Source organism: Schistocerca serialis, chromosome 6 (assembly GCF_023864345.2).
Source record: "Schistocerca serialis cubense isolate TAMUIC-IGC-003099 chromosome 6, iqSchSeri2.2, whole genome shotgun sequence".
In the NCBI taxonomy this organism is placed as follows: domain Eukaryota; kingdom Metazoa; phylum Arthropoda; class Insecta; order Orthoptera; family Acrididae; genus Schistocerca; species Schistocerca serialis.
Window position 1 is genome coordinate 168,841,624 of NC_064643.1, and position 16,827 is coordinate 168,858,450.

At 37.0% G+C, this 16,827-nt stretch overlaps 1 protein-coding gene across 5 annotated transcripts in view; it reads right to left on the minus strand.

Annotated features, from left to right (window-relative positions):
• Nucleotides 1-16,827, minus strand: part of LOC126484389 (centrosomin-like) — a 435,221-nt gene that overhangs the window by 32,552 nt on the left and 385,842 nt on the right. For 3 of the 5 annotated variants that reach the window (XM_050107884.1, XM_050107887.1, XM_050107883.1), the window contains exons 9-11: nt 12,750-12,824; nt 5,522-7,406; nt 2,587-2,792 (exon numbers count right to left, since the gene is read on the minus strand). In XM_050107884.1, the coding sequence (XP_049963841.1) occupies nt 2,587-2,792; nt 5,522-7,406; nt 12,750-12,824 (2,166 nt within the window). The remainder of the gene's footprint in view (nt 1-2,586; nt 2,793-5,521; nt 7,407-12,749; nt 12,825-16,827) is intronic. The other 2 variants (XM_050107886.1, XM_050107885.1) reach the window with 2 other exon arrangements.

Sequence of the window (16,827 nt, forward strand, 5' to 3'; positions counted from 1 at the left end):
AAATAGATGCAATTCTGTTTGAAACAGCAACAAGAAGCCACAAAAGCTCATTCACACCAAGTGGATTGACCTTTGAATCGATCTTGTGAAATTTTGAACAAAAATCTGACAGATATACAAAAGTGAGTGAGTGTCAATGTGTTTAATAGCATTCAGGAGTTTGCAAGTAAGCACATGTAAAGATGTCCACAGCACTGGAGGAAATTTATACTGGTGCACTTAAAAATACCTAGAAGAGCTGGAGCACTGTGCAGTAAGAAATGTTTGTTGTAGCCCTATATTGCATGCGTAATCAGATGACACATGATGCAAAGCCTAGAGAAGTCACCTTGCAACCTGGACAGATGGTGTAGTAAGTGCTGTGCCATGTTTACTTACTTATTGTATGCTCACCTACGAGATTTTTTACTGATGTATTCTATAGTTATGAGACTTAGCATTGCTCTAGGTGTCATTCAGTGTTACTGTGGATCTCTTCATGTGGGAGTAGAATAAAACTTGGTTGGTGTTATTTCTTACACTGTGTCTCTACAACATTACAACAGTGTTAGCACATCTGTGAGAATCAGACCACTGAATAACAGTTTGCCTTAAACATTTACAGTCTCAGCTGTCCCAGGAATCTGTTGTCTCATGAATTTTAACCATCACATCGTTTTGTGCATGATTGACTGACTAATTCAATGAACTACATGTTAGTGATACTTGTCATTTCCCAATGCACATTAATGCCATGTTTGCACCTAGACCATGGATTTCTAATGGAAATTAGTTGTACATTGACCCCACTATTCACTACTACACCATTTCTGTGCAATCATTCAAATTACTGTTTATAGAAGAAACAAATTTCCCAGTACATTGCAATCCCTATTGTTGCATTGTAACTTACACTGTAATGGTACTTCTTTGGAGTTGTGCCTTTGGTATTATGTAGACACTCACTGCATAAAAAAAGTCCTTAGAAATATAATTTTCAGGGACTTGGCACGCTATTTTAGGTCCTGCCACATGATGGAATTCAAACAGAAATATACATCGTAAGGGTCCTTCGCGGTTGCATCCCTCATAAAATCTTTCATGGTCTTCCATCACCCACAACAATCATCTCACCGCTTCGCGCAACATACTCTCACACCTTTTCTTTCTTAGTATTATTGCTCATGTCCATTTTTTAGCTTTGTAGATTCAGTGTGCTTTCATTCTGAGATCTGATGATTCATGGGTAACTCTCACAACAAACACTAAGTTTAAATAATTTTTTATAATTCTCAAATGAAGTGTAAACAGGCATGAGATATTTGCTGCTGAAGTGATTCAGCCTCCAGTCTCTTTGAATGCCAATCTGTGCATCAAAAACAAATGACATACAGATCGTCTACTTCCTACCATTTTCCAATATAATGTCGCAGAAAGCAGATTCAAGAATACCAGTGAACACCCTAATGAACTGGGAAATTGTAAATGATTATCTCATAGAACTTTAAAAATCTATTTATAGGTATGAAAGTGAATTTTGCGCTACATTGCCTCAACCTCAAACAAAACTACTACAACATTAGTGGTCACTGGCTGAAATACACAGTTCCCTAAAAAATACAAACTTGGGATCAATTACATGGTAACTATTTTTCCTGTTCTGATAATGTATGCTGCTACACAATCCCATCAACCTGACCAAAAACTGAAAATGTATGTTTCAGTACATGTATAGCTGGTAGTGGCTGCTGAAAGAAGTGTATCAGCATTTCAAATGTATTAATTAATTGGGACAATTTACATGCATACAGGGCAGAGAATTTAAAGGTGCGACAAGAAATGGTAAGAAAATCAAACAACTTTAAGCAAAAATTTTAATCTTGCTTCAGTCAACTGTAAAAAACTATGAAAATTTTAAATATCATGTAGGCTGCCTGTAAGCCGAAGAGCAAGCAGAAGCTGTGGTGCACACACACGCACGTAACTCACACAAATGACTGCAGTCTCAGGCAACTGAAACTACACTGCCTGAGACTGCACTCATGTGTACGAGTTGTGTTTGCGTGTGTGTGTGCCTATATATATTGTTGACAAAGGACTTAATGGCCGAAAGCTTTATTTGCAACAGTCTTTTTGTTGTGCCTATCTGCGACTCAGCATCTCCACTATATGATGAGTAGCAACTTTTCTTTTCATAATATGGTTACTGATTTATGTATTCCATATCATGTTAACATGCTTGTTGGAAAATAAACATTCTTCAGATGTGTCTGTGCACTGCACTGTCACTGATTTAATGTGAAAGGGTCAGTATAACTTTAAGGATCAGCCTGTAGGAGCTCCTTGTAACATAGTAGGACAGAGAAAGAGAGGGGACTCGTGTGCTTGCTATTCAATTTACAGACATACTTTATCAATTATGTGAAAAAAAAATTCTTCAACAAAAGTGAGAAATCAATTATCTGAAGCAATATTTTCGGGTTTAACATACAAGTTCTTATATTCTAACTTTCTTTCATTTCATAAAGTAGCATGCACAGCACATCTATATATATCTGTTATTTTTTAATTAACTGAAGTAACTGATAAATGAAGTAACATACTTACCTCAAAATTTGTTGATTTTTTACATTCATGACACTGTGATGACTGGAAAGAGGTAACACTATGATCTTTTGCATCACCTAGTTGCCCCTTCAGTTGGTGGAGTATTTCTAACTCATTTTTCAGGGCATCATTCATTAGCTCTAATGCACAAAGCCTATTTTGCAGTCGTTTCAGTTCACCAGATTCATACCGAATTCTTCGATTAACTGTGGAATCAATTTGAGGCATAAATTTACTTCTCACTCTAAGACTACAAGTAAACATGAGTTGAACTTGAACAATTGCTACACATAATTATTGTACCAATAGTAGCAACAACAGAGTGCATAAATGTCAACATCCACAAATAACTAAGTACTAAGAGGCAATCAGTCGTGCATAATGCAACTGACACAAAACACTCTGCTGTAAAATATCTCTCTATCTAATCTGTGAGGATGGTGAGGCAGAATAGTATGGGTAATGTAATGGTATACAGTTGAGCACACACAAAATGACTACGCAGCACAAAGATAAAAGGGAAAAAATAGAAGGCTTGAAAAGATGTTAAAAATATTTTGGAATGTAGAAATGAGAATGTTATTATTACACACTATTGGTATCAAAGATCACACCACACTGGTAACTATCGTTCCAATGAGGGAAAGTTTGAAAATCCTGCTCCAAGGAGGTGTTCTTCATAATCAGGCTAAACCTGGAGTTGTTGAACAACTAAACCATTAAATGATGGCTTCTCCTCACATGGCAAAACAACAATGTAAAAGTCTGCTTCCATGATGTCCAAAGAACTACTGCTGTATTAGAACAGAATGGGCATGTGACCACAGGTCATATCTTCTGCAATGGTACGAAGTATTGCTTTCCAGATGTGTCTGGCTTCTATTTGTGTACTACAATAATGGTAGTAAACACATTTGGTGATATTGTGGTGAATGTAATACATCAGCAAGTGCTTTGCATTATCTTCCAGATGAATGACAAGTATAAGGCAGTATTGGGTTTTACTGGCAATAATGACTGATCAAATTGTCATGCTTTTGATTGTAACCAGTACCTCAAGAAAGTTGGTGGCACCCAATGCATCTTTCTTTCACAGTGCATTAACAATACTAATTTCTAACAAGACAAAATCTAATCATAACCAGAATTTAATTTTATATCATATTTTCCAGCACAACGGATGTATTTCTTGTGGTCTGTTAGAAAAACAGAACATATCCACAACAGAATATTTATGGAATGTAATCATTTGGTAGGTCACTCATTACAGTTTTCCACAAAATCAAAAATTTCTTTTGTTGTAAGAACTCAATTGTACCCTCAAGCAAAATGAATTATCAGGAACATAGGCTCAAACAATGGTAAAATTTCTGAAACCTGAAACACTGACATTTACAATACAGTGGTTCATATATGCAATTTTACTTTATCATTGTTTATTCAAATACTGACACAGACATTCAAGTGATTTATTTGTTGACCAACACCACTTTAAGAGTAGTAGCCCATCGCTGTCACTGATGCCTATGATTTTGTTTTTCAGTATCCTCACAGTTATGTTTTTGTATGAGAAATTAAATCACGAGAGTCGTCTTATGCAACCTCCATGCTATCTAGATGCAGCTCCTTTCAATTAATCATTATTTGAATTTCAATATATCTATATCTTTAACTTATTTGTCAGTATTGCAACACCAGTTGTAGTGTGACTGGTAGACCACTATCACAAATACCAATAAATCATAGAATTTATTTTATTTTACCTGAATAGATACCCAGATTGACTTGACAGCCATCATAAGATCTGTAGTAGGAAAATAAAGCTTTTTCGGAAAACTTGAATAGGAAACTATTGCATACAAATGGAAAACAAGTAAGCTTATTACCTTATAAAGTAGCAACACAGAGAAAGCATACTCATCAACTGAATTCATCAACATGAGTATTAAATAAATAATGGGTAAAAGTTAAAAATCTTTGTTCTAGTGGCACTGGATTCTGATGTGGAGGGAAAAATTAAAACTTGATTCCTGGAAGTCTTTTGTGTAATCTTTAATGACTCAGTTTCCAGGGATTTTAGCCTTGTTCAAGCCTACTTTAACAGAAAAGGTAAATACTGTACGCATCAGTTCACTGGAGGAAGGTTGGTGTTAAGTGGTTGAAATATGAAATATGTAACTGTTCCTGCATCAGTTAAAGTTGCAGTCTCAATAAAAATTGGAATAACATGTACAATCAAATTGTGTTAGCTCATAATCAGATAACGAGTCACTCAATGGACTTTGCCATCCCTGTATAGTACACAGTTTGTGACAAAGTTAAATGAGTTTCTTCATGGACTTTCCTTTAATGCTTAATTGATTTAGTGAAGACAGGGTTACAAGTGAAATGGTGTTACACAGTTAACAAGGGATGTAGTTTAATACTCACTGGCTTTCAAAACTGTGGGCTAAGTCCATTTAATTTAAATGAAATTCTGTAAAGACTAATAAACTTTCATTTTCAATGAGGTACTATCATATCGAATTATTCATCATCTGGCAATCACTGTCTCAAACAAGAAATCTTTAACACAACTTTCTTATAACATTTTAAGTTTTGATTTATATGGTTTTAGTGACGTTAACTGATATTTCCCCTCGACAATTACTCTAATTTTCTTTTGTATCCTATTTGTTTTATCAAGTTCCCTTGTGGAATGAGCGATTTAACAAACAGCATCATCATTACTCAAAGTTTTGTTTATGGATTGGATGTGTGTGTCAGATATAGACTTAATAAATAGAAACCAAATAAAATAAATATAATTCTTACAGTCTGCCTGATTTTCTAGTCCAATTACTAAAACAGTTTCCCAATATGTAGGTCAGCAAAACAAAAGTATAATATAGTAACTTAAACCCTAACATAATTAGAAAACAATAGCATGTATTACCTGGCATCCTTACATCTTCTTGTGCAGTATCTTCTGAAGCCTCTGACGAATTATCAGACTCCTGAATTCGTGAATTTCTTGCTCTCAGTGTATTAGAACCATTGACGCAAAGGGCTTTGCTATGTTCATCTTGAAGCCCAATTCTCTCCATAGATACATTTCTGTCTGGTTCAGACCATGCTTCAGAATCTGACAGATACTGGTTTTTATTTTCTGAAACAACTTTTATGCAAGAACCACACTCTTTCTGAATCGTGTTCTCTCTTTGAAAATCAGAATATGTCAAGCTTTTATCTAATAACATCTTACCTTTATTCGCTGTATCCTCACAAGCTAGTGAAAATGATATAAGGGGTGGTGATTTTGCAGTCTGACACTGACTATTACTGATGTGCTGAAATACCTGTTCTCCACCAGGCAGTTTAGCACCATCTGACAGAGACTGTGCATTTTCACCATTTGCTCCTAAACTTCCCGGCTGGGGATAAACTGTAGTATGGCAGCTGTTGTAAAATGTCATTGATGAAAGAGATGCCTCATTAGCATTTTCAGCACTTTTGGACACTGGTGGAGTAAATGTGATAAGGTCAGTTGTTGTAGTAAGTTCTTTTGTGCAGTTTTGTTGCAATTCGTTGTCAGCAGCTCCAGTTATGGGTTTATTGTATGGTGATATAGAGGAGCACTTCAAATCAAATTCATTAGGTATATCAGTAGCAATATTGCAAACATCATTAGTAGTATCATCTTGACTAACTTTTTCCTTCAAAAATTCTGACAGACTACTGAGAGACATTATGTCAGATAGTGTAGTTGTCTGCATAAAATTTGCACTGTCATTCCCTGAATGAAACGAAGCAAAAGATAAAGACAATCGCCTTGATAATTCAATGCTGTTTTCCACAGCTTGTTTTAGTACACGGTGTCGTTGAATGCTGAGACCACGCAGAAGTTCTCGATTTTGTAACAGTGAACTTAGAAACAGTGCAAGTTCTTCTAAGCGACGTGTCAGTATTGTAATTCCTTCCCTTGCATCTCTACATCTCTTCTCTGCAACTTCCAGTTCTTCTTTGAGCCTCAAACACTCTGCACGCAAATTCTGCACAATTCTGCTCTCAGTATCTCTTTCAGGAGTGTTCCGGATTCGTTCTTGCAACTCTTCCACTTTCTGTGATAAATACTTATTTTCTTCCATTGTTGCCAACAAGTTAGACTGTAAGTTTGGATTTACATCAACACAAGCAGATGACAACACATGTAAATGTCTGGCTTTGTCCTTCGTAACATCAGAGATGTTGTTACCTTCAGTCTGCGTAAAATTAATTAACTGAAGTTCTTTAAAGACCAGAGCCGTAGGAATACCGGCCTTTGTAAGAAACTCTACGACTTTTTCTTGCAGTGCCTTTAACTGTAACTCCTTAGTAGTTAGCTGTTGATTTACAGTCTTAATTTGCAAATCTTTTCTTTCACACATTATATTTAAACGATCTTGAAGTTTTTCGATCTCTCTATTTTTATCCCACAATTCCTTGTTTACCAATTCCTGGAGATTTGTTGTACGTTTGCGAAGTTCTGCGTTTAACCTTTCAATTTCTCGATTTTTCTCCTGTACTTCGCACAACAACATATTCTGCATTTTAGATTCAATGCTTTTAACTAAATCTGAAACCTCATTATCAATTCCTCTGTTGGCTTGTTGGATTGTTCCTCCTGCTCCCTTCACCTGCTGGCTTTGGAGCACCTTCAGACAATTGTGTAATTCACATATCTCTTCTTCTAACTTCATTGTGTGAGCATCCTTAATTTTCATTTCTTGTGTAACTGCAGCAAGCTTGGTCTCGAAGGACTCTATGATGTCTTGTTTCTCCTTTATGGCCTTCAATAAGAACTAAAAGAGAATAAAAATAATGTGTATTGTATTTAAGTCACGTAGGAAATATCACAAAACATATATAGTATTTATAAACAATACATGTATCAGCAAACAGTAATATTTATGGAGATTCTAAAAACAGACAGTGGAACACACAGGACTAATAGTAATATCTGGAAAATGTCATTTGACTTCGGAAAAGTATTAAAATGTAAAGCTGTCATCAATCTTAAGGTTGGTCTAAACACCAACACCAACACACCCTATTAGAGGTTGTATGCCGTTGCATTGCTCCAGTATCTGAACTGAGAAACCAGCCAGTTATAGAGTGACATACAGTTTAATTTGGACTCTGAACAACAGTGCACATTAACAAATGATTGTCATAGGTAAAAGAACCTATAAGAGTCAGGACAAATGAACCCCAGACATTTAAATCTGCAGTCTGGCACTTTCCCAATGAGCATCACATCAGTCAAAGACTGTGGTTTCAAAACCCATTATTTATGATATAATGAGAAGTGTTAATGATTTATTTCAAATTTAAAAGGTGCAGAAAGGAAGAAAATAAGCACCTCCCACCCTTCATGCATGCACAAGGAGAGAAATAATTAATGAAATAGAACCCTCATTTCTCCCGTGTGCCACATCCATTATATTTTGTGCTTCCTGTTGAGCATTGAGACTCTTAGTGAATGGTGAACTTTGGCTTTGGCTTCTGAGATGGAGCTGTAGGTAGCTATTGCGATGGACAAGGAACTGCTTCAACACCAATTCCAGCATGAGCACCCTAAAAACAGTTCAACAAAACAAAATACAACCATCAACAATGACAGCTGCTGGACTTCTGCACATGAAATGGTTTGACTGCTATAGTTGCATGTACTGTATAATAAATACTAGTTTCTTCTACTATGGAGCTGAAGGAACTTTCTCATGTGCTGTTCAAAGGAAATAGCCCAACATTTGCCTGAAGTCATTTAAGGAACCAATAAAAAATAAATTTAAGTTGCTGAATTGGGATTTGCACCCTGTTCCCTCTAAATCACAATCTTTAATCACAAAAACAGCAACACACTGCATGATGGCAAATTTTCTATTTCATGAAGAGAACTTTCAACTTTTTTTGCTTTCCTCCTTCAAGAACATTGCATAACATTCTCCAAAAATTACAATATTATTAACAGCCTGTTTTTTCTATTAACCTCTTCTAAATGATTCCATTTGTATGTAACTTGGAAACTATTATGGCACTCTACCAGTGATATGACATCTTCAGCTATTCAACCTTACTATTACACTGGAATCCAACATTTTAATCATTCACATAAGATATTCTACCACTGTTATATTCCTTGCTCCATACGTCTACACAACGTGCCAAGACCTCAATTTTATGAAGAGAATTTATCGCCTTGCTATAACAACTCGGATCTCAAATTGACAGGGACTCTTAAAGAGGGGCTCAAGGAGCAAACAGAGAATGAGTCTGTGTCTTAGATTGTTGCAGAGCTATAATTTAAAGGAGACATACTTTTTGAAAATTATGTGAAAGTCTTTGATAACCTATATTACATTTTAAGTACTAACAAATGCAAAAATTTTCAGTCTACTTAAAGAAAGAAAAATCTACTCAGATATTTTTTAAAATTTATCTAACACTTTGGAGACCAAGCCTGAGCATAGCTTGGGCTGCAACTTTGTGTTAAAAAGACCACACCCAAGCATAGATCAGGTTGTTATTTCGTAGATGTGCGAGCCACTTATTGCTCGGAAACTAGACTCATTTCGTATGAAAACGATGTACAGACGGCTCACAACCTGCCCCTTAACTGGTGCTTCCTTCTGTTGTTGATTTCTATAATTATTTTGAAAGAAACATTAGAGACTGTAACAGCAGCTGTTGTGAATGGCTGGGCCAATAGGATTGCATTGATGTATTTTCTAACAGATACTTGTTGGGTTTCGGAGTTTGCTGTTTCCGCAACAAATACATCATGTTGCCTGTGTGACCAAGAATTTTTGGAACTTCGAGTGGAAGGAACTGCTCAATAACTCACCTCACCTTTTTTTTTCTTTTTCTTTTCTTTTTTTGGAGGGGGGGGGGGGGGGAGATATAAACACTTTCTGTTCTAATCTAACAAAGAACTAAAGCAATATGAAAAATAAATCTTGATGCTTGGCCCTTTTTAACACATATTACCCTTTAAGGTACATCGATTACATGCAAGCCAGTAAGGCTTTAAAAAACGGCATAAATGGTCTGTGTCCTAGGCCCAATATTCTTCCATGTGGCCCGTCTCCAAAGTGTTAAAGCCATCTTTACAGATATTAATGCTGCTTAATGGGTTTGACATAAGTCTGTAGCATTTTTGATGCCTTGAAGCCACTACCCAACACTGGACATCTCACAACGAAAGTGCCTTTGTGTCACCATGCTGTTACCTCTGACATCACTGATGTTTAGGCACAATATGAAACAAAAACAAATTTTTCAAAATTACCCTACAGTGAGAACTCAGCAAGTGTTTATGAGCCACATCACTTTAGCTGCCACAAACAACATTACACGTGTTCCGAGGAATAATGGGTACCTCACAAAGGATGCCCGAAATGTTCACAAAGCTAACACCCAGTGAAGTGACATACCACAATGACCCTTCTGCCATACATCATCAGAGTGAGTGAGTGTATCAGTAATATGCGAGACAAGCGTAGCACATATATATAACACAAACCAATGAACATATAATGATATCTGGAAAGGACATGAGAAACCCATCATATATAATAGGCTCGGTCTGAATGAAATATTACTGATAGGGTGGAACACGTGTTGCCCCCTACAAGTTTATAAAAGCTACTATTCTCTCCTTTGTAATGCATACCAGAACCCGAACACCACAATGGAATTATCAAGAGAAGTAAAGAGTTGTAATACAATTCAATTTACACAAAGTTGGTGGTGCATTTTAAGTGTGGTATTACAGTATCAGTGCCACCCTCAATATGCAATAATTGTAAATCCTACTGTCTTACCATTTGTCAACACATCCCTGGAGCTGCATCTGAAAAGGAAAATGACTGTCCAGGTGTTGTAAGTAATGAATAATGTTCAAGTCTGCTTGTCTGCAAGGCATTATCAGTATTTCTCTAGCCAGTTCATTAATCTGGGATATTTTTATTTTACTACTTCACCAACCACTAATAATGTACAAAACATGGATTTTGATAACTGCACTTATGCAAATGTACAATAATAAGATTTTACATTAAAAATTATGTTAGATTTAGGCTATCAAACTACTACAAAATTCTTCTCTCCCATAACTGCTGATCAATAGGTCCTGAAGATACTTCAAAGTATACTCTATTATTTGTATGGTGCGATATGTCTCTCACTGTCAGGGGTAGTTTACTAAACAGCTCCATGCCAGTACATTTAAATCTATTTTGACATGCACTTGATCTAGTGTTTTTTCTGGTCTTTGTTTAATAACGGTGAACAGCACTTTTGCAAGTTAATGTCTCTGAGGCTGCTTTCCAGTGAAGCAGACATGCTTTAATATGGAGGAAAGATATTGTTATTATTTATTGGTTATTTAATCTGTGGTTAGCAAAAATCTCTGCTCTCTGTTTGAAATGCTTGTAATTGTTCTTGGTGCCTTTTCCATTTTCTGCCATGTGAACACTGTTTTCACACCAGCACATATGATCCACTTGATATTTCCATATGCTAAGTGAGAGTGGTTGGCTGGTTTGTTGGGGGAAGGAGACCAGACAGCGAGGTCATCGGTCTCATCAGATTAGGGAAGGATGGGGAAGAAAGTCGACCGTGCCCTTTGAAAGGAACCATCCCGGCATTTGCCTTAAGTGAGAGTGAAAGAAGGCATAGTTTGAAGACATAAGCTGTTTCTTATTGACACAGGGTTTTAATTTCCTTGCTTACTAAAGCACTTGCAATAGTAGTGCGCAACTGCTCTGGTGCAGATCCCACTTCATTTGAGAGATGGAATACGTTCCTATACTCTGACAGTGGGTCAGATTCATTTACTTTTGCACCCACTTTGTGGGGAAAAAGTATATAGTTTCAGTTTTGCTTTCATTTAATTTTATAGTCTGTTTTTGTGTAGTCACTAAGTAGACGTATCAATCATGTTCAGTGTTTTCCTTTTCACCTTGTCTATACTGGGGTTAGTCATTACAAGGGTTGTATAATTGGTGTATATTACCAATTTGCAGAGCGATGAACTATGTAGATCATTCATACACATCAGAAAAAGAAAAGGGCCCAGTATAGAATCTCGCAGGACTCTTGTAGTAACTGAAAAAGAATTCAATCTACAGTTCCCTACCATGACAGGTGAAGACACCAGGGCTGAAGCCAATGAGTGTAGAAGAAATTAGTTGACTTTCTCAAAGTGGCGGCATAGTTGCTCTTTCATGCTGTGCTCTCCAATCTCAGATATTATGCGAATGAGGGATATAGACCTATAACTGTCAAGACTGTTTTTATCTCGCTTCTTATAAATTGGGACTAAAGTTGTGGATTTCAACACATCACAGAATTTTTTGGCCTAAAACACACAGATGATAACAATATTATGAAAAGGATAGATTGCCACTCACCATAAAGCTGACGCAATGAGTTTCACACCTTACGCTTACATGACCGCTATCTCTGGCCAGAGTCTGGCTGGAGTGTGTAGCGAGAGTGGTTGTGTGCGCATGAGGTGTGTTTGCTTGTGTGAATGTGAGTGTGTTTTCCTTTGAAGAAAGCTTTGGCCAAAAGCTCAATGTGTAACAGTCGTTTTGTTCTGTCTGTCTGCAACTCATCATGTCATCTTTAAGGTGAGTAGAAATCCAGCATTTTCATAACACTGTTTATAAGACAAGTCAGATGAGTCTCTATAATATCAATGGTATATATTGGGATGAACTTCGGGGATTCAGAGATATCTTGACTACTTGAGTTACCTAGTTTAAAACAACTTTTTTACTTAGTCTGGCAACTAAGAAGTGTAACCCAACCTCGGCTCAGAAACTGCTGCCAGGTCCTGGCATCAGGATTTTGACAGCAAATACTCACCAAACACATTTGTCAATAACCAATACAGTTACATAACCCACATAGAAGGGGAGGGGTAGGCAATAACACTCCTGAAGGACATATTCAAAGTCTGTTTCATTAGTCCCTAGATTTGTTTGTTTGAGAACTAAGAGCCATTTCGCAAGTAAAGCCGATAGGCCAAAAATTAGTGTACATGGGGGGGGTAATCCTATGGAAAATCTGTCTTTGTTGCTCAAAAACTAAAATCAAAAGCTATACCTATTACTTTTTAAAATGTGTTTTCTCACCTGTGTCATCATTTCAACCTCAGCTGAGAAATTGTCACCAGGCCCAGATGCCAGCACACAACATGGTAACACATTCTGCACAAGAAAGAAAAGAAAAAATTTGTCAATAAATAAAAGCTAATGGGTCTAGTTGCGACAATATGTAATATCTACAATTATCATATTAGTCTACTGTAGCATACAGACATCTGAAATGCCTAAAAAATGTACTAAACAAAAGTTTACAAAAGAGAAAGAAAATTATTTGGTTATGAAAAATGTGCTGTTCTGAATCTGACCACAGGCAATGCAGGCAAAAGAGGTGCATGAAGAGGGTACGAGGAACAAAATGATAACGCAGTGTCACAAGACAAGAGATCCAGGACATAATACTCAGTGAGAGCAGTAGCAAATCATCATATGGAACACCATACATATTTGTGTTTTTCCTCCAATTTCTAAGTTCACAATAATTCCTCACTGATGCAGAGATACTTAAATCACTGACACAGATGTTACCGAGTAATGACTGAGAATACAACTTTTTTCGTTACATATTACATCAGAATATTTTGGATTCTTTTACTTCAAAACCTCATCCCTGATTTTTTTTTATAACTCATCTTAGGTAAGGAACCATGAAAATAATGTGCCTATGTTTTATCTCTGTTTGTACAGTATATACTCTACAACAAATACTTACACAAAAAGATTTCTTGATTGGCTAATAATGTGAAACTGCCTGTATACATTTAATGCAATTTTTTACTTCACTAATATAACTTTAGTTACAAAAGTTAAACCCACCCAACAAGAATTTGCCTACTTATGCGCCTGTGGTCAGAAAATTCCTTCACAAGCTTTGGTATTAAATCAGCTAAAATTTCATCCACAACAAAATCCAAGGAAAGTCATTATTCAAGAAAACAATGGTTGAGAATTGTAATTAAAAAAATCTTAAAAACTCAAGAGAATGGATTTTACAATGGTTGCATTTGGGACAACTTTATGAGGTATGAAACAAAATAATTTAGCAATGTACTTGTACACGCAAGCATTCAGATTCAAAACTTACAGTCAATACTTTTCAAAATGGCAATATCACAATTAGTCATTAATTGCCTCCAAGCTACTGCAATGAAGATACTTTTAACTAGAGTTTCCCTAAACTATCACAGTATGTGCCAATGTCTAATGGAAATTGATTAATAATGTACCTCATAAAGACCAGCTCTCTTTGAGTACACTCATCAGATAGAGCAATACATGAAACCATGTAAATGGCTTGTGTTGTTGTCTTCAGCCTGAAGGCTGGTTTGATGGAGCTCTCTGTGCTTCTCTATCCTGTGAAACCATTTCATCTCAAATAACGACTGCAACTTACATCCATATGAAACTGCTTACTGTGTTTATCCCTTGGCATAAAAGGGTGTGGGTGTGTGTGTGTGTGTGTGTGTGTGTGTGTGTGTGTGTGTGTGTGTGTGTGTGTGTGTGTGTGTGTGTGTGTGTGTGTGTGTGTGTGTGTGTGTGTGTTTTGTGTGAGAGAGAGAGAAAGAGAGAGAAGAGGGGGGGGGGGGGGGGGGCGGAGAGAATGGAAAAGAAGTATAGCCAGTGGAATGAAATCTCCCTAAACTCACTCTCAAAATGTTTTAAAAGCTGTTTAGGTTCAGAAAAGATGATGTACTGTTCAGCTTGACCTGAATGTCTTTTACATACAGCTATAGAAGACAACAACATAATATAATTTTTTTTTCTTGAAACTGAGAAGGTCATGAAATTATCTACAGATGACCAGCCCCTACAGATCTGTAAAACTGCTGTGAGAGGGATTACACTATCGTAACATTCGAACATTAATAGTTAATAGTAATGTGTCTAGTTTGCCTTAATGAGAAATCATTTACATGGCATCCTTCCATCTATTGCTCCGTCTGATGAGGGTAATCAGAGAGGGAAGTTGGTCTCTGTGATGTAAATCACTAATAAATTCCTATGAGACAATGGGTACTATGGCAGAGAAGTGAGAGATCAACTGTGGAGACTGGATCCATAACACAGTGAGTGCACTGTGCATATGTCAGCTATGGCTTTTATACAAACAAAGTTGTCCTTTCCGTGGAGGGTTAAATCCAACTCTTAGCTTAGTGACATTATAAAGCTCAAATTGTGTTTCTTATTAACAGTACAGACACACAATAGTAAAAACACCACTGAGTTTTAGCTGCTCAACATGCAGCTGGAACCAGTTCATATTTCAGTTCAATATGTGAGCCTTTTTACCAATGTGGCATTGCCCCAAATTTACTCTGTTCCTTCCACCAACAGAGGAAGCCTTAGAGGATGCTCGGTTTTTCTGGAACAAAATGGATATTAAGATAAGTATGGAGAGATTTGAACATACATTATTGGCAAATACTGGTGCGGAGTACATTCCATCTTTTACTATTTTACGAACAGAGAACCCCACCCTGCTCTTTGCAGGCAGGGATTGGGGAAGGCAGGGCGGCAGCTCTGCCATTAAAGTGATCTATAAACTATTGGCATGTGCAGTTTCTTTTCCAATCGTGCAGTATTATCTGTCTTCTGCCATGACTGAGGGCAGTCTGAAAAGTTCTTGATCTGATAATGAAAAAAACAAATTTACACTTTCAAAGAAGTTTTATTTTTAAACAATGTCCTCTAACATCAACACATTTAATCCAGATGCATTCCAACACCATTATCCCCACTGCATAGTGTTCCCATGGAAGTGCTGCAAAGTACCTATCTACAGCTGTAGTGGCTTCTTGATTGGACAAAAAGCTGACCTGCGAGGAATTTCTTCAGTTTTGAGAACAGATGAAGTCCGAGGGAGTCAAATTGAGGGAATAGGGTGTGTTCCAACACTTCATAGTGCAAATCCTTCAATTTCCCAAATGCCAGGACACTTCTGAGGGCAGGTGCTTTGTTCTGACAATGTTTTTTTCCTTGAGCTGTTTTCAAAAGTGCTTGCATCCAGTTTAATTAGAAGCTGAGAGTAGTATTTTCCAGTTATTGTTTTACTTTTTTCAAGATAGTCCATCAACAAAATTCCTATTGCATCCAAAAAACACAGACGCCGTGCTGTTTCCCTTCGATGGCATTATTCTTGTCCTCTACGAAGCTGAAGAACCGGCTTCTATCCACTGCATAAGCTGCTGTTTGAATTTGGGTGTATAGTGGTGAATCCATGTTTCATTTACTGTAATGTTCTGGTGCAAAAAGTCACTTCTGTTTTTCTTAAAATGCACCAAGCACTTTTCAGATAGCGTCATGTGAATGTGTTTGCAATCCACAATAAGTCCATATGGCACCCATCTTGTGCAAAGCTTTCTCATGTTCAATTCCTAGTGCAAGACCAGCAGGTTCCTTTGATATCCCTGGAGTATTAGCAATTTCATACACCCTGATACGCTAATCTTCCAAAATCATACCATGCAGTTTGTCAATGGTTTTCGGTGTAATTTTACTTAATGGATATCCTTTGCATGGATCATGTTAGCTGCTTTCATAGCCACATTTAAACTCGGCCGTACATTTCTTCATGGTGGAAACTGCACGTGAAGAGCTGCTACACACATTTACAACGAATTTAATCACTGTAAAATAGTCAATTTTTTAATATTTTCAAAATCACGCACAACGCAACTGCTTCAAAAGGCAGCCTACAGTCAACTGCTGCCAGAATGACTTCAAATTTTAAGTGGCGTCTACTAATGCGTGTATCAATGTGGGGGGGTCATGCAATTAGTGCTGCTATCTCTGGGCGAGGCTGAGAACTTTTCAGGCACCTCTTGTACACTAGTTAATAGAAAAGTTTCTGGATCCATCACAAATGCACACCAGTAACTCTGAAATGCATCTTTTCTGGGTTGTATGTGGCTGAGTCACATTTTTCTATGTTTGATTGCCTTGTCATTCCAAGGTGAACGGGCCACTCTTTGGCACCACAGTGGCATACTATCATTGACATGCAAGTCAACACTATGGTGCATAAAAGCAGTCTTCATTTATTTGGACAAAACCAGCATTGTTGAATGGAAGTAAACACAAATATCATCCCCCCCCCCCCCTTTCCAGG